The sequence below is a fragment of the Rhea pennata genome, chromosome 3 (genome assembly GCF_028389875.1).
Source record: "Rhea pennata isolate bPtePen1 chromosome 3, bPtePen1.pri, whole genome shotgun sequence".
Lineage (NCBI taxonomy): Eukaryota > Metazoa > Chordata > Aves > Rheiformes > Rheidae > Rhea > Rhea pennata.
In genome coordinates this window covers 10,381,798-10,404,485 of record NC_084665.1, presented here as the reverse complement: position 1 = coordinate 10,404,485, position 22,688 = coordinate 10,381,798, and the positions used below count along the sequence as shown (strand labels likewise).

The 22,688-nt window shown below is 38.5% G+C and overlaps 1 protein-coding gene across 8 annotated transcripts in view; it reads right to left on the bottom strand.

The window, feature by feature from the left end:
* PLCB4 (phospholipase C beta 4) overlaps positions 1–22,688 on the bottom strand; it is a 223,036-nt gene that overhangs the window by 99,077 nt on the left and 101,271 nt on the right. For all 8 annotated transcript variants that reach the window (XM_062571532.1, XM_062571531.1, XM_062571537.1 and 5 more), the window contains one exon: positions 1,184–1,284. In XM_062571532.1, coding sequence (XP_062427516.1) covers positions 1,184–1,267 — 84 coding nt within the window. In that variant the 5' untranslated portion in view covers positions 1,268–1,284. The remainder of the gene's footprint in view (positions 1–1,183; positions 1,285–22,688) is intronic.

Sequence of the window (22,688 nt, the reverse complement as noted above, 5' to 3'; positions counted from 1 at the left end):
ATCCCACTCCAGGACTACTTAACATATCCGGCTGGGTACACCCGACTACTGTGAAGAAGGGCTCCATTCTGAGATGTCTCATTTTCCCTATCACACATCAAGGATCCAGGTGCCTCACTGAGGGCTCCTGATCTCACTCTCAGATGTGAGACTTGAACTCCCTTCTGTATCTGCCTGTTTCTCCCTGCTCGCTGCCTAAGGCGTGAGAGGAGAGCCACAGTCACACAACGGGCCATACTCATTCACTCAGGTCCACACAGGCCAAGTTTCTTAAGAAGCATTTGCTAAAAGAAAAACACAGCTTTTTCTACCTCTCTTTTATAAGGCTAGTATTTGATGTCCACTAGTGTCTTATTAGTTTATCTATGTCCAAAACTGAAAATACAATTATCCCCACCTCAGCATTCCTCATGATAAAGAATACCTTCTGCTTACATTTCAAAAGATAAGAGGAAAATACTAATGTCCCTGAAGGCGCTTACTGAAATACTTTCGACTTAAGAGATTTCCTGTCCAAAAAAGATTAAAAAGAGCCTGATAAAACTATTCTTACAGGCATATCAATGCAGAATACAAGGTAAATGCCTAGACACTTTATTTTGGCTATGCAAAATGTCCCATTTCGCATTCCTTTAATAGACTTGGATTAAAGCACAGCTGAAAGTAGGACCATAGGAAACATATTTTACAGAGAGTACAAATTGATTTTCTAAAGGAGATAAAAACCCTCCAGATCACAAATGACACATCTGACTCAAAATATAAATGTTCTGTGTTCTTTTACTTTTCCCTGTGAGATGCAGGTCCCTAGTTCACAAGTAAAAGAAGACGCACACAGATTTGATACATGCACAAAAAATGGAAAGATGCACTTGGTTTGGTAATGTGCTTTGTGGAACTGCAAAGACGAGCTTTATGCACATTATAGATATTTTGATCCAAATCTCCCCTTTCTCTTACTCAGGGATTATTCCAAATCAGAGGATTAAATATGTTTTAAGGTTATTTCTTTTAAAAGCAAAAGACCTGTAAGATTATAAAGTATGTCAGTATTTCCTCCCCGCATACATTTCTGGAGTTATTTGACACATTTCTGTGTATACAATGAAAACAAAACGTGAAATATTTTGTAATATCCACATATTTAAAAGAGATTAGCAAATGAAATGCAACTGGCTCTTACCTCTTCATATCTATCAAACACAGCTCCATCTTGCATAAAAGAGGGAACTGGCTTCTGCCAGTTAAATTCATAAGGTTTTGCCATGATTATAGAAGAAAAACCTGAAATAGAATGAAAAAGCAGAGTTCAACTGCTGTCTTTTAAAAGGAGTCTTCATAGTCTAAAAAGGAAAAAACCAGTGACTTTAGCTTTATTTTTCACACAGTAGGAGTATTAGAAAAATATAATCGTGCACTTTCAAATAAAGAGTTTTCCTCATAAGCATATTTTCATGTTTCATAAGTATAACTTTAAAATGAAAAATGTTCCTCAAATGTGTGACTGCACATAATTATTTGAAAAAATATGTAGACTGTAGCATTGCACTGGTCTAAATATCTGTTACACCACTTCTAGAGCATAATTAGGCTGGGATTAATGCAGTCCCAGGTAACACAGAATATCACAGCTAGTAGTATACACCAGTGCTTCTTTTCCACAGGAAAACATCATATACCAAATAGACAGGATATATTTTTTAGTGCTCTAAATTGCATACTATATACTTGCATAACATATTTTTACTCTGAGCTTTGTATTTCAGAATCCATTTATACTAAACACAGTCCTGTTCTTTTTCAGTGATATTTTTACACATAGCTAAAGATATGGATAATATATAGGTCAAGATTCATACGGAAAAAACTGTTTAGGAATATAGGGCATGAAATAAAATTAGCTGCCAGCATTGTACAATTTGTGCAAGTTTAGGGATGCGAACAAAATAAACTGTTGATTTAGAAACTAAAAGTCACCAGAAACAGTCCTTACAGGAAAAAAAAACCTAATTATTCAGTATCTTTTCCAACACCCTTGTGCCTTATTGGGTATGTTACTTTACACCACTAAATGTCCCAGCTACATACTCTGAAATACTACAGTTTACTGTACCTGAAGTAAAGTGCATCTGCATTGTGCCTGCTTTCTAATGCCATTTTGGACATCAGTATCTTGATTATTCCTCTACACAATACACTATAAAGTTTTGCATGAGAAGTAATATACTTGGCAGGGGCATCACAGGATGGCAACTCTGACTCACAGACAGCAAAAAATCCATTTTGCAAAATAGTACATTGAGGATGTACCTAGCACATAGTCATAATAATCTGATGCCACATGCTACTGCCTGTCTCTCAAGTGAATGCAATCGTACCCTGCTCTCGTTTGCTTGGCCTAGTCCTCCTCTGACACCTTACCAGAAAGGCTGCTCAAGAAAACATCGGAACAAAAGCCTGCGCGCAGCCCCTCAACGTGGAAGCTCTTTGGAGAAGCTATGGCATTCTTAGAGGCCACCACTCGTTTCTGCAGGAGCCCAAAGAGCCCTCTGGCTCAGACTCTTGCTCAGCACAGATCCGAACTGCTGTTTCTCCCTTGCATGTCCCAAAGCAGAGCCTAGCACAGATGGTAGCCCTGCTTCTCCTGGACCTGAGCACGTGACCCAGAAGGACCCCTGCTCATGAGGAACAGGACAGGGCTTTCACAACTGGGGCTAATGTGCAATTGTTAGATTGTAACAAATAAAACCCACCCCACATGGGGACCATGCTAAGCCACACTGCTCCAAGAGCAAATCCAGCACTGCAAGTCATAATTCAGTCTTCTGATTTCATTTGCTCCAAAAGACAACAATCTTCACCAGCCCTTAACTTGGCACTTATTAGGCCTTACCCTTGTGGGACAGATATAGAGAAAGGAAGAGAGTCATCATCCCAAGGCCTTATCCATTCCCCGCACCCCGCTCCCTAACATCTCACTCGCTTCAAGTGTCAGTGAAAGCCCCTGCCTCCAAAGCGAGTGTTAATCCAGGACAGAGAGATTTGCTTTTCCCCCACACTGTGTTTCAAATGAGATTCAACAAATCACAAAGGTCAGAAATGTCTACTTAATCACAGGAAGCAGAAACTGAATCCTCGGGGAGAAGTTTCACTATATGTGCCTTCACCTACTTAATCACTGTCTACCTCTAGGATGAAGATACAAGGCTAATCCAATACAGCTATTCCCTCTGTTACAATGTAGGCACCAAACCCAAGTAAGGTTTGTCCAAATAAGAATATTAAAAAGTATACATAAAATTCAAGGAAGAGCATGACAGTGCATGTAATACAAACTGTCTTTGTAGTGCTTGTTCATGCCAAAACTCTGAATAGCAGACTAAAATATTATCAGTTAGGTAGAAATGCTTCCACACTGCTTCTAGACGGAAATGTCTACTTGGACATAACTTAAACACAGAATAGATGCAAGTGTGTGTACATACATACGTACACATATACACACACACACACACACACATCCATACGGTCATATTCCCCTTCTTATTAAGAAATTCTAACAAGCGTAAGAACAAGAAAAGGACGCAGACAATACTATTAAAGAACTATGTCCCACAGTCCCTTTAAGAACAAACACTTTGCTCATATTTTACTGAAAAAAATGCAAAATACATTTTGATGCTGTCCATCTATTCATCTCCTGCCTTTTTTTGGTCATTGATACATGAATATAAAAATATAGAGCATGTTTCTAAAATGTATCAATCCATTAAATGAGTTCATTCTCTAGAACTATCAAAGAAACAATTTGTCAGTTATATGTCACACCATTAAGTGTTCACTCCTTTTGAAGATGGCCTGAAAACTCGAAACAATCTGCAACTAGAAGAGAGAATAAGCAAAATAAATACAGGACAAGTGACCAGGACAAAAAGGTTATCAGCTCTATTTAGTGCCCTATCAAAAGTCCATGTTTTTGCCCTGTGTATTTGGCTTTTTACTACTCTGTCATGAGGGCCACACAATGTTTTGAAGTCCTTTCAGGGAATGTACCAAAATATTGTATATTTATTATTACTCTCATAATCTTAGTTTCTTTTTTTGGTGTAGATCAGTGCAGAGCTGCCTTCTCCTCATTCCCTAGAGAAAGCTGAGTAACAGACATGCCTCAGCAGTAGCGTGATGGCATCCTGTTCTGGGCAGCTCGCAGACTTCATGCAGTAGCCCAGGAGAATCACTGTATCTTGAAAATTTCTCCTAAATTCTCCTAACTGCAAAGCTACATTTAGACAAACATAGCTTCAGAAGAACAGTTTTCCGACTTTGCAGGCTTTGTTAACAGCCGAAAACCTAACCCCCAAAACCTATACTACGTAACAGTTCCTCAAAGAATAACTCTTGGAAAAATACCCCTTACATTTAAAGGAAACTTAAAACATACACACCCAACGTTATACACATTCCATTTTTACAGCACACTGACCCTTTCCATGTAAACATACTTTTATCTGTTTAAATGATTTTTACTATCAGAATGTACCAGAGAAAAGTCACTTCATATACAAGATAGGTAGTTTATGCACCAACACACATTGCCAGCATGTGAAGTTGTTCTGGGAAAGACAAGATGCATTCTGTGCTAAATCATAAGAAACATGATGACACTTTTAAGGCTGTGAAGAATACTCTTCCACAATCCCTATACTGTATCCATGGTCTTTACTCCTTTTTATTGACACTGAGGTCCCTAAGTCTCAAATTTTAAGACCTGCATACTCCAGAATTGCTCTGAACTCATATATAAGACATCTCATAACATTTTCACTCAGCAGTAATGTGCTCAAACTGACACCTATCTTTCAGAAAGACTAATTACCTTAGTACTACAAACACGCACTTTACTGCCAATTCGAACTTAGCTGAGTTCATCATCCAGCCACAGAAACACAGCTCTGTAAAAATCCTTCCTTTACAGACATATCTTCTCCCGGTCTGTACTTACACAGTGTGATGAAGTTGTCTCGTTACTTCACTACTGATAAACTAAACAGATTGAGCTCTTCAGTTTCTCGCTGAAAACATTTTTCAAAACTTGGAGTCGCTCTGAACTCTCTCCAGTTTTCCAGCTCCCTTTCTAAAGTCAGGAGTCCAGACCAGGACACAGCAGCCTAGCACAGTCCTCTGTCGTATAAGCCAGAATTACAGTCTTATTTGCATAACCTTGCATTTAGCTGCACGGAAACACACTTGCTTGATTGCTCATCATTTACCAAGCAATCAAGTTTTGTGTTGGAGACTTGAGCTCATCATTATTTACTGTCTTACCTATCTCCTGTCTAGCTTTACTCTCTCACAACTCAGTACAGTTTACAGATGAACTGAGACAGATGAAGTGTGAGGGAAAGATGGTTTGAGTACATGTAGCAAGCAGTCAGATAAATTGTAACAAACCAGATCTTTAAGCCATATGCTTTAGCAGCTGTGCAGAAGGTGAAGAAAAAATTATCTGCCTTTACAAGAACTCTTTTCAGACTCACAAAACCTCTTCTCCTCCTCTCAAAAATCTGTTATTCCCTAACCCTGTCTGCTTTTAAGACCACAAAAAAGAAAAAGCCTTGTCACTTCCTGGAGCTCTTGTAATCTTCATCAATTTCTGAGCAGTTCAAAAAAAGGTAAAAAAAAAAAAGCAAACAAACTCAAACACGATATTCCAGCTTTCACTTGATTGCAAATATATGCATGCATATACCCTTATGATGAGGATTAAGAACTACACGCTTTAAAGATGATATTTAATAACAATGCAATGTCTGAAGACTCAATTCAGAGAGATCACAGATTTAGGAACTAAATTTAAAGGTAGCCATATTGTAATTTTAATACTTTTAAATGTCCCCTACGCATTAAAATCAAAATCCTCTCACTGATTTAGGATTCTTAAAATATCCAAATCCCTCTGCATATATACCTTTCACAAAGAGCAGGCAAAACACTCATATAAAATACACTCTAGGACTTGATCAGTGACCACAAAGGAGTAATAGGTAAGTCTCCCAAATTCAGCAGTTAAATGCCTTTTGAGCTATTTTCTGTCCTTTAAACACTTGTCTATCCCTCAGGCCATCATTTGGGTCACAAGAAATAAAGCTCCTTTTGATTCACCTAGAGTATCCAAAGGGAGAGGCCACAAAATTAACCACATCCATAACAGCATTATTTAACATAAAAATCTTCCTGTTCTGTAAGCTTAGCTGTACTAACCTAAAATGGGGGAGGGAGGACACACTACAGGACTGATGGACTATAAATTCTGCTTTTTTCTTTCTTCGACCAAAACAAGGACAAGGTGTGTCTGAACAGGAGGAGGAAATGATTCTGTTAACATAAAGCAGACAAATGTTTGGGGAAAGAAGTGATATTTTAAACTAACTCGTAGGGCTGGCTAGTGTGATGGATAGGATACTCCTTGGATCCCACAAGCATCCTGTCAATGTTGAGACACCTCTGGAAAGGAGCGCAGTATCCGTTTTCATCCCGCCATTCTAAGACACGGCTAAATCATCATTTCCACAATTTGCTTAGCCCCAAACCTTATAACAATATCTGCACTATTTTTTTTAGTAATTATTATTTTGCCTTTCAAATTAATCATTATTTGCTGAAGGTGAGGAGGCTCCCATATCTTCAATTTCTTATTCTACCATTTCTCTCTTCAAATCACACTACCTAAAAACTGCACTATTTACTGTCTGTGTGGTTTTCAAGGGCAATTTATAAGCATCCGAAGAAAAGTGCAGTCAAATTTACTATTTTTGACCAGTGGCATTTATTTTCTCAAAGTAATAAGGAAGCATTTTTTTAAAAAAACTAAAGTATTTCTGACTCCTTTCCCTCTTCAAGTACATATGTCCTTCACCACCACTCCTCTTTGGTAAACAACAGTCCTTATGAACAAAACCAACTAGATCCACATAAGCAGATCATGTAACTTTATAGAGTTGTTTATGGAGTTCATCACAGTCCAGAAAGTCTACCTGCAGGGATATATTTGCAGGGTTGTGGGCTAGAGATAGAAACAGATGGTGCAACACTGAAGTTCTTGTAAAAATGCTTCATTCATGTATTTATTGAGACTCTAATGCACTTTGATATGTGAATATCATAGTTTTTTTCTAGATCTCTATGGGAAAAAGACTCAGATCTTTGTACATTTCCTTCTCAGCGTCAAATTTATTTAGTCCTAAATGTACCAGCATGATCATATGAAAAAATGCACAGATGGGGTATTTTTAAAATACAAAAAGTATGGTTCCTGCAAAAGAACTTGAAATTTAGAGTGAAACTTAAGAAACTTTAGAAAATAAGAACCACTACAGTGTGAGCCCTATGGAAAAAGCAACACTGAGAGCCACACTGCTGAATTCCTGGACCATTCCTGCTTTATCACAATGTGGCTATGAGATGCTACAGTTTCCCAGGCTCTTCCGCAGCCAAATTTTTTTTCGTTTTCTTCTTTTTTTTTTTTTTTAAGAGTAATCTTTCAGCAATTATTTTTAACATGTTAATCACACACCTAATGCAAGCAACCTAAATCAGTTCTCCCCTAAACAAGCTCTAGGAACTGCACAAGATATTACAACAGAGCTCAGGCACTTGAACATATATTGTCTTGTAAAGTTCTCATTTTCCACTTTGTCTCATTTCCTTTGTTGTTTTAATTGCTGCAGTGCATTGGCATGTAGGGGCAGCTAAGAGATTACCCCAAAACAAGTAGTGCCCTGTTCTTTACTAACTCTTTTTCAGCATTTCACAAGAAGCTCAGTGAGGCAGCCCACTGCAGAGCTCTGCCTCAGGCTAAGCATGTCTGTTGCTGACAGCAGAAAACAACAACAGCTTATGCCACAGCACCGAAAACGAGCCGCTCCTGCCTTAACTTGACATCTGAACTGTGGTTCAACCATCACCTCTGATGACAGTAATTATCTATAATGAGTACAGTTCCTAAAATAGACCAACAGATCGTAGGACCCAAACATGACCTCCCTCCTTCCTTAGCTGTTTTTCTCTGTGCCCAGCTTTCCCATACATTCCAAATCCCTCCCTACCTGCTATATGCATTTATCATCTATCCTTTTTTGTCCTTTTTTGGGGGGAGGGGGAGATGGAGAACACTTCATTTTCTGAGATGTGAATGGTGTAAAGAAACAGGTAATATTCTGAGGAAGGTGCATTTGCAACAATATAACAAGACTATGTTCTGATAATTAGAAATATATTTAAATCATGCTATGTAGGAAAGCTTTTCAGTCATGTGATTCACTAAGGCCTAACTCCTCAGAAACTTCTGAGTTAGTTGATTTAGTGGGAGCTTTCCTGAACAGGAACTGAGGTGAAACATTTGAAGTAAATATCAGCTTAGCTTACACAGACCAACAGCTGAAATCTAAACACACACCCACACACACCCCTCACACGAGAGAATCCTAAAGAAATGTTTACAATAGCATGGCTAACTCTTTAGAAAGAAATAATCCACATTCTCTAAGAGAATTAACTTCCATTAAAGCTGTTACAGAATCAAAGTGCATTAACTCACAAAAATAAATGTGAGGCAGGAAACACTATATATGCAATAAATTCGCCATAAGGAGTAGACTCCTCCTAGAGCAGCAACACAAAGTCACTGAAGCAGATTCTTCCCTTTAGAGTCGATCCAAAAGGCGCTGCAGTTGCCTGGACATTTTTTGTGCAGATTCTCACAGGACCGGGACTGCTCCTTGTGTGCTCCCTTCGTATAAAGTAAAGCTGTTAGCTTCAGCTGCTAACTAAAATGGGCCTTTAGACAACGCTTTTATTTTTCCAGCCATTTAAGTAGCACATTTGGCAATTTCAACAACAACAAAAAAAGACAGATTTTCTTCATGGTACACAAAGAAATGCCTACGGTGATAACAGAAGCTCATCTATATGCATCTGTTGGAGAAGTATGATTTGAAGAGTAAAACAAAATGCAGAGCTATCCTCATACAACTGCAACTTCGCAGAAAGTTTAAGTGTTAAAAAGATCGTGAGGCAAACATACAAACTCAAACTTTGCTGAATAAACAACAACATTTTTTGTTCTTGTTCTTTTCTTCTGGAGATGAAGCATTTCATGCGTACATTTTCAACTTGCAATGGTAAGTCAAAAAGGCAAGAAGAAAGACAAAGATCTTCCCAAAAGATGATTTCTGAAGGTGACCTACTCTTCGTACTATCAACTATACACAGAATTTAGCTGATTCATTACAAGATACAATAAATGATAATTTATTCTCATTTGCATGTATTCTGCAGTGTCCCTCTCATAGCAGTTTTCTGCTTCTGACCTGTTAACTTACCTTACAGCATGAGCATCAGATAAAGAACCTTTTCTTAGTCCTTTACTCATTTTGTCTTGCTCTAATAGTAAACACTACCCATATGTAAAATTAAGTTGTCGAACGTCGAGGATGCCACTTTTGTCTTCAGTTAAGTAGAAGCAGCATTAGAGGCATTAAATATTTGTTTTTAGAATAATGTCAAGAATGTCATTTCCTGGAAGCCATCTCCCCAGGTAGTAACAGAGAATGAATTGGACTTTGATGAAAGCAATGGTTTGTGTAATTGTTGCCACGATCTTTTTCTGAATCACTATAGCCTGTGGTGTATGTACACCATCCATATATCTTGATTTAAGAGGCAATGACTTTTATTAAATGTAAGTACTTCCCTCTTTCAGTTGAGGATAGTGTCAAAACAGGCTACCTCAAGGAAAAAAAAAAAGAAAAAAAGGAAGAAAGGAAAAAAAATGATTACAAATACGTTGCCCTTGCAAAACGCCTATCTATTTTCTGAATTATTATTTAACCCCAAACTCTCTGACACCTTGTATAATTACAGTAAGTGAATCTCAAAAGAAAGAGATCTATCAGACTTATTACAAAACATACTCTTCAATATTCTATTTAGGTAATTAACACTGTACTTACTTTCTATTGTAGTTGTTGTTTAATCTGTAGCTGACAGAAAATACATAAATCAGAGAATATTTTTCCTCCATTTTAGGTATATCTATATGAAACATTTGTGACAGTTATTTTAATTAAAATCTGTTCAGTTTCTCCTTTTTAGCCTCTTTCAGGGGCTTAGAGCTTCAAAAGAGAAGTGATTTCTGTAGTTTAATTTGCTAGGACAACATAAATAAATGTTTGAAATTAGAATCCTAAGAAGAATTCAGATGGGAGTATGGGGAAACACCAAATAATCTTAAGGGAACAGCATTCTTGTCATGAATATAGGAGCTCAAGTATCCTGGGAGTTAAAAGGACCATAAAAATGTGAAACTGAATTATTAATTACAAATATTGTGGAGAGACAATACAAACTTTCAAAAGGAATTCATTTCAACAATATTTCACTTTTAAATGCAAGGAAAGGTTTTGGAAATAACACAAGCTAATACTTCAAACAAAAATAAAACAAAATACAAATATCAGCTCCTCCACGAACACGTCTTTAGGACACAGTTGTCTGTTTCCAAACAATCATGCAGGCTAAGACCTTGTATTAATAAAATTTAAGGAAAGGTCAAGATCACATTTTTGTAATATCTTCCAAATCTCTGTATGTTTAAAATAATCCCTTCTATGGTCAAATATATTAGTTCAAAATAAACTTTTATAAAGTTTTGACATGACTTAATATGAGCTTGCTTAAAATACACGGATATTTTAAAAACTAATAAGCTGTGAGGAACACAGATGTTACTTTAAAATCTAAAATTAGGAAAGTGACATTATAATCTGCAGAGATCGATTCTGACCAGTTCTCTAGGTGATTTCGGAGAAAACAGCACTGAACCACATGGCTGGTACTTAATCTTCAGATGTAAGCAAAGACAATCTTCTTTAAAGATTGTAGGAGCTATTAATATTACAGCTTGCAGTCATTATTGGATAGGTGTTTTTTTTTTTTTTTTTTTTTTTTTTTTTAAGTAGACAGTTCTTGAAAGCTTAAATTAGTTACAAATCTCTCGGTAGATGATATGGAATGAAAAACAAAGAAACATAGAGCTAATATCTACATTTGATCAGTACACTCCTTCCTTCCTTCCTTCCACCTGAGATCCTTCTCCTCTTTTTTTTTTTTTTTTTTTTTTTCCCCCATTCCCCTCTTATCAGGCTGACTCATGTGCTGGCTCCTGCCCTGATCCAGGTCTCAGGTGCAGCGGGCAAGGATGTACAAGCACAGCACTGACGGCTAGCGGAAATCACCACTGTCCTGGGTGTCCAGCCCCAGCAGTCAGGGTAAACCAAGGCCTGGGTAGGATTCGATGACAGGCATTGCCCTTCTTCCCTCCTTCGTCCTGGCGAGCGAGGTGAGCTTGAGCCAGGGCAGTAGCAGGACAGCTGAAACCTGCCCTGCTGCGAAAGACTGCACTGGAAAAGGGGCTCTCCCTCAGAGCTTTACTGCTTCGAGTTATTTAATATTTTCTGCAAATATGTCAGGTTCAAACCAAACAAAACCACAAAGATCAGAACATAGAACCATAAAGTTGGAAGGGACCTCTGGAGATCATCTAGTCCAACTTCCCTGCTCAGCAGGGTCACCTAGAGCATGGTAGGCAGGGTTGCACCCAGGTGGGCCTGGAATATCTCCAGAGAAGGAGACTCCACAACCTCTCTGGGCAACCTGTGCCAGTGCTCATTGTCTGTAATGGAGGTTCTTCCTATGGTTCGCCTCAGCCAGATGCATGCACTTCAACATCACTGTGCAAAAAGCAGATCTCTGAACTAGGATGGTATTTAACAGATGGGGAGGAAAACAAAAAAATAACAAAAAAAATATAATCGCCATCTGGTCTAAACACTATTTTATGGGCTCAACTTGCCCATTTTCCTCACTCCCAAACACCCCTCTTGCCATATGCAGAAACATCATTTATTACCAACTGTTGAGGAAAGAAAAAAAAAAGCCTCTTGGGGTTAGCTGGGAGTCAAGGGAGCTGAGCAACAGCTGAGATTTGCTCTGCAGTCCTGGCTGGACACTTTGTCTCTTCCAGTTTTCTTTTTCTCCTCTGTAAAATGGGGTTAGCAAGATATGTCTTAAATATACCTTTAGCGATACTTATCATTTATCTGCATAGAGTTTTGAAAGCAGAAGGTAAGGTTTCCCAGAACAAAGTGTTGTTATAGACATCTAACCATCAAAAGCATACAGTATTAACTCATTAATAAATAACTGGTCATTCTTCAGAAGGTAAGATTGCCACAGTATTAAACATAGAATGCATGGCAAGCAATCAAGGCTAAAAATAAAATGCTGCCTATAATTTGGAAAAATGAAACCCTTCTCTCCAACAGGACACAGCCATGTTTTTGAGATATACCAAATCATCAGATATTTATAGCTTTAATTTCATAAAGAGCCAAGAGAAAAAAAAAGGTTCTGAAATTCAAATTAATATTATTGTTACTTTATTATGATAGGTAGGTGGCATTTCTTCTGAATTTGTTGTAGTCAGATTTCTTTTTAATGGTTGTAGTGCATCTGTCTAGAAACACTAAAAGCAATGGAGATAAAACAGGAAAGATAGTGTAGATAACACAACCAAGGATATAAAACAAATGCTACCAATCACTTAGCCGATGAGTTTCATAGTTAAACATAAATGAAAGATGCAGGTGCATAAAACACGGTATCACAGTCTTTTTTCACTAATCCCTTTCTCAGAGAAACAGAGCAACATGTATATATGTATGTGTCTGCTAATCATACATTAAAACAACTCTTTTGACACTGTGCTATGTCTACTGTCACATCAGTCGTTACTGATTTGACAGAATTTTTCTCCTTTAGGGTAAATCAAGACTGCATGAGACATCTGAAAAACTATTGGGTAAAACAGGTCAGGAGTGCTAATATATTCATTAGCATTATTTTCAATTGTTCATATTACTTGAGAAAAATATCCCTAAGCTGTCTTCCTGAATATTGTGCCTCTTGTTTAAAAATTGGGGCAAAAACTGTAATGGCAACTATTGCAAGGAGGGGTAGGGAAAGTGTTCCAAGTCAGCAGGCTCTACAAATCTTCCTGCTGGATGCTTTTGGGGTTCTTCAACTATTCATATTATATCAGGAAATTTCTGAAGAACAGGCATCTCAATTTTTGTATTCCTCCACATGGTTGGTTTGACACAATACTTCAAATGGGATAAAAATAAAAGTGTTGGCATGTAACCTATTTGTCCAGTATGGAGACAAAAAGGAGAGTCAGTCTGCCAGTCATGAGTGCTGGTATGGTGTGCTGGCATACACAGCACGTTTTGAACACTTATTTGACATCTCATAATAAACAGCAGGCTTTATAGCATGCTGAGAGTTTCAATTTATTCAGACTTTCCTGGACCAACTGGAGAGACCAGAGTCAGTGGACTTTCTCTAAATTCCTAACATTAAGATGCAATTTAGTGTTGTACAGAGGGAAAAAAAGGGAGTTCTTAGCTCTCACAGCCTGTAGTACAGAGTAAACATCCTCATCACTGTTCTTTATTAGCACCTCGGAGTTGCTAGGACCCACTTCAGCTAAAGTGGAAAGAGACACATCTCTTTGCCCTCATGCTGAGCTAGGTATATAATGGAACATGCTCACGTAGGCAGAAACACAAGCAGTGCTCTCTATTCTCTCCCTGGAAAGGCAAGAATATAAACATCACGCATAATCATGAAGACATTGCTGAGAGTGGCCAATCGTCTGGGGGAGAACGTGTGGAGAGGAGCACAAGAACTGAAGAGGAGGGAGCCAATGATGGAAAAAAGTACAGAACCTTGAAAGTGAGGATGGGATGTCTGACACTGGTGCTGGCTTCAACTGAGTGGCGAAGGGTAGAGCACAGCCGAAAGTGAAAAGGGAGGGTGGCAGCATTTTGACAATGCTAGAGGATACCGGGTGTTTTAGAATAGCTCAAATGGAAATGGCTCAAGATAGCACAAGTAAGACTATTTTTAGAGATTATTCTGAGTATGAAGATGGATTTTGGCAATAAGGCTGGAAAGGAAGGAAAAGTGTGGAATATAAGCTACAGAAGACCAGCAAAATATAATGCAGATGTCTACCTGCATGGGGTGAAGAAGAAAGAAGTGGCAAGAATGGTGTCAGCATTCCAGGCAAAAGTATAGGGAGGTTATTTACTGTGGGGATGGCAAGGCTCCCAAAGATGAGAAACTCTGCATTTCCCTGTGCTATAGACAAGCCCGAGCAGAGGACACATGGGCAAAATGCCTGGGAGAGCGAAGGAACTGTTTCCAGATGAGAGAGTGGAGGGCAAAGGCAGAGAATTGGTTTGGAAGTCCTCAGATGCAACTGATTATTCCATAACAAATGATAAAGAGATCCTAGTAGCGTTAGAAAGAAAGTCTGTATGCACTAAAGTGTTCTGCAGTGCTTAAACATCACTGTCCTTATTGACTCTAAACTCCCACAACTTAGTAGCAAGTGGTAACTGGGGAAGGACACACACTCAGCAAGCCCAGTGCCCATCAAAATCAAGAGCAGTGTCACATGCAGCAAATTGCAGAGCCTGCAGAAAGCAAAAGCAGTATTTTTACATGTTTAAAATCATTTCTGCTCCACATATCACTGTTAAGCATTTGCAGCATGGTAATTACCACTGCACAGAAGAAAAGCCTAGGCCCAGCAGGCTTTTCCCATTAAAAAGCTGGTCAGCTAGTTCAGATCTCTTTTCTTCCTGTCACATACCTATTAAATGCTCCAGACTGTTTAATGTGATAAAAATGTCTAGACTCTATTTTGACTGAAAGCTTAAAGTGGAGAGTTTTTTGCCCTTGGCTAGCAATTCCCTTCTTTGCTCCTCTCTTGGCAAGCGGCAGCACAACAATTTGCATGCTGTACTATTGCAGTCCACACTTTCTGCATATTGTAAATGCATTTCTCCTGTCTTCATAAATTTTCTCAAATTTTTCAAACAAGCCCAGGGAAACATGAAGAATATACACACAATATATTACTCGGCATAGCATTTCTTCACAAGGGAAAACCTGGATCTAGTAATCAAAGTGTAAAAGTAGCTAAGAAAAGGAAAATGAAACAGCACCCTTCACAGTCCAGTGAACAAGAAAAGCAGAAATGTAACAGCGAAATCTCTGTTGGGACTAAGAACAAGATGCTTTGCTAAAACAGGTGGTAGAAGTAGAAATTAGGCAAGAAATTGCTATAGGCACTCTAAAAGAAGTGTTACCAAATGTGAAGCAGTGTGTTCAATGCATTGTGGTCCTTAGTTGCCCTCATTATCTTTAGCAACTGCTGATTTTGGTACAACAAAACTTCATACATATAATTCAGACAAAATTCTGACTTGACTTAATCACAAAAAAACTTAGATGCTAGTATAAAACTTAGGCTAAAAATAACTCCTGTCAGTGAAAGTACCCAGTTCATCTTACAAAGCCCCAAAAGAAAGGGCTGCAGGGTGTGTGCAAATCTGCATCTGTGGAGTGGGTCATGATTACGGAACAGGTGCATCTGACTTTTGTCAGCATGTGCAACTTGTGTATCGGAAACTAAGCTGCACACCATGGAAAATGCCTGAGAAGAAACCTTATCCCTGGATACCACTCACCGTAGCCGATTCCCACAGGAAATACAATCGTTGCCAAAAGAATTAATGGACAATGTGGTGTGACGGAAACACCACTTTGGCACAGTCACAACTGGCTTGTCACACATCTTCCAGTACCCTATTTGTTCCCAGATCAGAGCAGCCCTAACATCCTGGGAGTAAACTTTGGTTTAAAATGCCCTTCATCCTCATCCAAAACCTCAACTAGCACTTGCTCTTTGAGATCAGGTCATGAAGTGCACTGCCAGTCAGAGGAGCTGAAGAAGAGCCAATCTCCTCCAGCACAAATGATCACTCCATAGCAAAAGAACCAATGGTTTGGGAGTACCTATGGGGAGGCTATTTCAATGGAAGCAAACTGCAGCCTTTCCACATTAAAAACCCAGCAGCAGTAAGACCTGTGCAGTGAAGGTACTGGCTCACCACCGAGCACTTCTAGTTACCACCTTCCTCAAGACAAGTTTTGCTAAGCAAGCTGCAACGCTCCCTTCTGCTAAGGGGGAGAACACTGTTTTCCAGCATTACCAGAGAAGGCTGTTTTTTTGTTATTTTTAAGCACTCAGATATCGAAAAACAGAGAACTGACTGAGCAAGCAGCCAATGTCTAAAGAGAGTCTTCTGTGAAACAGCTGTGCATAGAAGTTGAAAGGTTGGATCAGGAAGGTTGTATGTTGATTCTAAAAACAAATAAACAAACAACACACCCCTCCTCCCCAAATACTACGAATAGAGCTTTGCTCTATTAGATGCTTTGCTAAAACAGGTGATAGAAGTAGAAATTAGGCAAGAAATTGCTATAGGCACACTAAAAGAAGTGTTACCAAATGTGAGGCAGGTCATTAAATCTTTCCTTTTCTCAGTGCACTCCTGCAGCCTTTACACCAGCACAGTTCCCATCCGTGTCAGAGGGTACTTTGCACAGTAAAGGGACTACAAAATTGAATCCCTTCTTTGTTCCACATATGCATAGTTGCATGGGGCATCCATGACATGGCGCACACACAGGGAAAAGGGAGTAGGCCCAGACAGTGTTTCTCTGAAAAGCCCCATGCCATCCTGAGTAACACTTTGAGAGTAGTCTGCCACTTGTTTATGCAGAGCAGCCGGCAGAAGCCTCCTGGAGGCAGGAACCCACTTTGTGGTTACTGAGATATCAGGTTGTTGCGGAGTTTTTTTGGATGGGGGGAGAGACTACTGCTTCTCCTGAAACAGAAGTGACTGGCACAGAAGCAGGAAGAACAGATTTTATAGTAACAGCTTTCATTTCCAAAGTTGTATATCCACTGTTTTCTCCAAAATTGTAATAGCATGTGCTAGCTAACAGCTAGAGACAAGACGACTGTTCACTGCAATAGTCAGACTAACATGCAGAAAGATCTGTGCGTAAGAAAGTCAAAAACTCACTGTGCCCACTTCAGAGCTTTTTTTCCTCAGAGTATCCTCAACCGAACACCTTAAGGGAGCAGATACCTATTAACATTGTAAATACTCAGAGCAGTGGACACCACCATCCCCAAGCCACTTGTTACCACCATCTGCTAGGGACAACCACTTATCAGCACTAACTGGACTAACCTATTTGCAGGGCTACCAGTGAAATGCAACATACAGCTGCCCATTGAATGTGCCAGAGCAAAGTGAGCTCTCCTGGAGTGGTCAGCCCTGAAAAAGGAGCAGATCTGACTCCCTCTCACCGAAAAGAGCAGCCCCCTCTTTTCCTTCCTTTTGGTTTCCAGCCATCCGAACCCACTCCTACCGGCCTGACTGATCCTGGCTTAGCCAATTCATGTCTGTCTGCATGTGGAAAGCTATTCAGTTGCTCTGATTTTCTGCTAGCTTAGTGAGCTGTATCCATGCCACAGAGGGGCATAAGGGAAGAACTGGCAACGCGTGCCTGCAAGAAGCAAAAGCATCAACTTTTTTGGGTGGCTGCAAACTGATATTGGGACAACCTGATCTCATCTGACTGCCTCTCTATCTTCAGTGGCCAAAAATATTAACTGGATAATTTCTTATTCTCCCTAGCTCCACATTTATGCACACTCCTCATAGAACCTTCTTAACCACAACTAATACAACTCTCTCTCTCCCGCATAAATATATAAAATATAAAAACAAAATCAGAATACCCCAAAACCCCTATACCATATATATGGCAACTACCTATCACATTCTCATTTTCCTTACTTTTGTGTGCAAGATTACTGAAGGTATCTGAAAGCAGAAAGAAGAGGAAAAGAAAAGGGTAAAGCATAGAGAGGATAAAAGGAAAAGGGCGAGTGGGAGGGATAGGGGAAATGACAAAAGCAAAACCTTATTTTATGGGCTACAACATAACGTAAGTAAGAGAGCTAATTCAGTGATACAAAATTCAGAAGACATGCCGTAAGATCAGTTTACTTAATGACGTTTATAAAATATTCTTGAAGAGCATGGGCTACATCTTTAAATTCAAGCCAACACCAAACAAGCAAACCAAAAAGTCATAAAAATGAAAACATCTTTTCTTCCTCCACATTGGTATTAAATCACATGTCCCTTTTCTGACGGTTCACGACCACAAGTGATTCTGGGATAAATTATACAACCACTGATTAACACAGTGGACCCTGAGGTCCAAACCATGCCTCCGCCCACCTTTTTGTCCCGACACAAAAATCTTCTGGCACAAATTAAGTGATGTCTCAAATTGAAACTCAGTGGTCCCTCAGTTGCAAGACAGGCCAAAAATCAGGTATTTCTGACACGCATGTTGGTACCATAGAGAAAAGCAGCTCAGGCCACAATAACCCATGAATATCTTACCCATATGTTCAGTGAGCATCTTTAGGCTGTGCAGCATAACGTGTGGTTATGTGAGTCAGCTCTCAGCTGGCTGGGTTTTGCTATGCTACCTGGTATGCTAAAAGCAATTTCGCTGGATAGGTTAATTTAGTCTGCTTCTCAGGCAGGCAGAGCTCCATGCCACTATAGCTAGGCTGCTTCCAGCTCATTTAGTGCTTGCCCAGGGATCCTGGGGATTTCTCCACATTACAGTATGTAGGGCAAACATACCTTCTGCTGCAATACTGGAGAGAGAGTTGCTGCGCAGTACTTCTACCAGCACTCAACAGAGGCTGGCTTAAAGCCTTAAAATATCACAAAGCAATCTTTGAAGCAATCAAAGCAAATTTCACACTGCAGTAATATTCTTAAATATTCTCTTCACTAGCACTTTTCTCTGTTCATAATAACAGCCTGCAGTTACAGAATCCTCCATAAATTATTTCATACCAGTAGTATGGCCATAATATTCATTTTCCCAATGCATAAACAGTGCCTGCTCCAATATAACAAACACATCAAGTCAGTGAAAACTCAGGTCTCTGTGACAGATTTCTGTCTTCAATCATGAGCCTATCCAGGTGGGGGCACTGCAAGGTAGCATTACTTCAGCAAAGCATGGGAGAAATTAAAACCCTAGTTTTTTATTCTAGCCTTTAAATTTGAAAGCTTACTTCAATAAAATCATCGGTTAAGGATTAGGTTGAAAGTAAAACTCAGGGAACCAAAACAAAGTAACTGAAGAAGTTTGCATTTTCCCCACTCACTCAGCACTGCATTCAGATCGCATAACGCTTCTCAGGAATGACCTAAGAGCATCCTGTAAGGTGTCTGCAAGCTATATTCCAACATAAACAACCCGCTTGCTAGATCCAAGCGATCCATCTCAAAAACATCTTGAATGGTATGTCAGATCTGATTTTTTCTTATCCTCTACAAGACATAAGCAAACAACTAAGTAGAAACAGTCAACATACAAAGATGAAATGAAACAGTTCAGTCAGCTTCAGGAAAGAGGCAAATCAGAGGCAATCAGAGGCAACGTAGTATCAGAGGCAAATAAACTAAGGCAAGCAAACACACACACACACACCACATATACACACAAATAATAGTTACTCCTTTGGGGGACTTCTTGAGCAATCAGTTTGCAGGAGTTTGTACTATTCTGGCAGCATTTAGAGCTCAAAGTTATAGCAGTAACAGGGATTTCTCATCAGTATAATGTACTCCGAGGCATTTTATATGTCTTAAGTGAGACAAGCCACCTGAAGTTTAGTCATCATCTGATGGAGAAGGAAGAAAAGTTTTGCTTGCCAAACATCTGGGCAATTTCACTGGGGACCAGTGCAGAATGAATCTCATAGAAGACAGCTTACAGGTTAAAAAAATGAATATAGATGTGGTAAGGAAAGAGAGAGAGAGATGGTGGCTCCAGATTCACTAACCTGGGAAATCTCCAGATGAGGATTAGCCAATACAGTTTGTTTTGGCTGTGAAAATTTTGCCTAGCTCTTAACGCTATGCCATTTGTAAAGTTCTTTGTATAGTCTCCATGTAGCTTTGTTCAGTAAGTGTTATTTTAAATAGTGTTCTGATGCTGAAGCAGAAAATACAGCTGTAAAGGCATGAAGAAAACGCTGGTGAACATTTTTCTTGATGGAGACTCAGAAGATCTGGTTTAACATCAGAATTTCCTCCTATGATATTCCCACTTGTTTAATGAGAAGGAATTTATGCCTTGCCAGCACATGCTATTAAAATGTGTTGTCTGTTTTGTACAGACTGAATTCACTAGAATGTTACATTAAAACACATAGAAACCAGAGATTCAAGTCCCACTAAACACAATCACACAGACTACCTGCTAGTACACCTAGATGTCTGTTTTCCTACCAGTAAACTATGAAAAGCTCAGCTTATCCTTCAGTTTCCAGATTACAAGGTAAAAATGTGTTTCACATAATAACCAACAAAATAGAAGAACTATCAGAAATATTGTTGGAATGAACTCACAGGAACAGCATTTAAGAAAAGTTTCTGTGTTTGTGGACAACATCAAGACAAAATTGATTAAATATAGTTAATACTATGATTACAGCTTTGGACCTAGAATACATTCGCCTCATTTTAACATCATATAATCTATTACTTTTGTCAGCTACAAAACAATTGCATCTATTGATCATCTTGCTTCCTTGTATCTTACAAAAGAAAAAAAATTCAAATTTGGAAAATGTAGTATAGTTAACATGCATTGAGAAGTAATATTTTATATTATTAAATTTATCAGATATTATTAAAATGTTATTAAAATTTGATTAAAATCAAAGGTGTATTTAATATCTTCATTTCTTCTGATATGATGACTTTATACATATAACACTGTATTTAACATTATCTCTTAGAAAGAAGAAAACCAACAAAGCTAACTTTTTATTCCAATTCCTATTCTTATGTAAAATAACATGCAACATTCATATGTTTTATAGCAATACATAGAAATTCTGTATTTCAAATATGATTTGTTATTTATTGAAAGCCATTGAAATAGATTTGTAATGAGCAAGAAAGAGTAAAAAGTGGTAAAGATGGAAAAAAAAACAAAAAGTAGATTGAAGAGAAAATATTAGACAATTCTAATAATTTCCCAGAGACTTCCTCCTCCTGAATCCCATCATAAATATTTCAATCTTACTTTTTTCACAGATTGCTCATACTACTTTTTTTGTATGCTGGCATATATTTAATCAGCTTCTTAAAGCTAAAACTTACGGCAGGAGGAACCAATAATCTTTTTAAATTAGAAAAGCACCATTTCATATTTTTACCTTAATGATTATCATATTGTATACACATTCAACATTTCCTTTTAAAAAAAATAGCAGAAGATGAAAAGATAGATTTGAAAAAAATCCTCTTTCAATCTCTTCAGGATTTAAAACTCAAATTCTGGTACAATCATAAATTTAACTACGCACTGCAGTGCACTACAAATGGTCAGAAATCTCCCCAGAGATTTCCTCTCACAGACAAGAAAAAGGCTATGAAATGGCAGAAATGATTTAAGAATGTTATTTTATTAACCATCAGCCAAATGTGGAAGGGTATTAGTTTTTATACAGCATATAAGGCCTAACTTCAAACTACCTAATACAACTTTGCACCTACTGCACAGGTGAGTTCAGGCTAAGCACATACACAACCAGCTGCACTTGGGACAAATTTGTTCATTTACATGTAAACAATTAGTTGATGCACAGTTTTGAAGACCCTAGACTACATTTCCAGAGGAGCACAGGGATACAGTAACACTACAAACTGCTTAGTGAGCCGGCCAATATCACCGCTGAGATTCGGCCAACTCACACCCTTCTGTAAACTCCAGTGAACCACTACTAGCATCACTAGATGTTCAAATACAGTTGCATATCTGACCCAAGTAACTCCTGAAGTCAAAACCTGGGACCCCAAAAGATTGGTTCTGCTGCAGTTACTGAGAACATTACTGTTTTCTTCCTGGGGTCAGAATTTCCATTGGGATTCCCAGTCTATTGCTCTAATCATCACAAGTGCTTGATAATAATTTTCCTTTTATTTGTTGTTTATAAGGTCATCTTTCCACAGTATACTGCCACAGTGCCTACCAAATTATTCCTAGGACAGCCTCAGAGCTCTTTCTAGGTATAAAGCATACATCTTTGGTTCTTGTCATCATGGGATTTATCCCAATCTGTTTTGAGAATTATCCCAGCAGAAATTCCTAGCAAATTTTCATTGTTGTACGAGTTCAAAATTAAATATACATTCTACTTCTACTTCATTTTGGTACTTTTCAATCCCACCTAGTAAAACTGTCATTTCTAATAGATAATCCAAAGTAAAATTCATGTCTGTTATGTTGAATCTGCAATGTTTTCATATTAATTTGCAGGTTCCTCAGTCATTCTTGTTCCATTTTTTTCCCAACAGGTCTGGATCCAAAACCATTTTCATGGGACATATTCCAAAATGTTCATTATTTGAATGCAGCAAAGGAATCTAATTCTTCTCACTCATAGCAAAAATTTAACTTTCGCTTAGCTTTGAAATTCCTTCTATAATAAGGCATCTTCATTAGATACGCATACTGCTTCATCATATACTTGCACTACAAGGATCACAGACTCACTAGTATCGCAAAATACCTGTCACAAAATAAAGCTG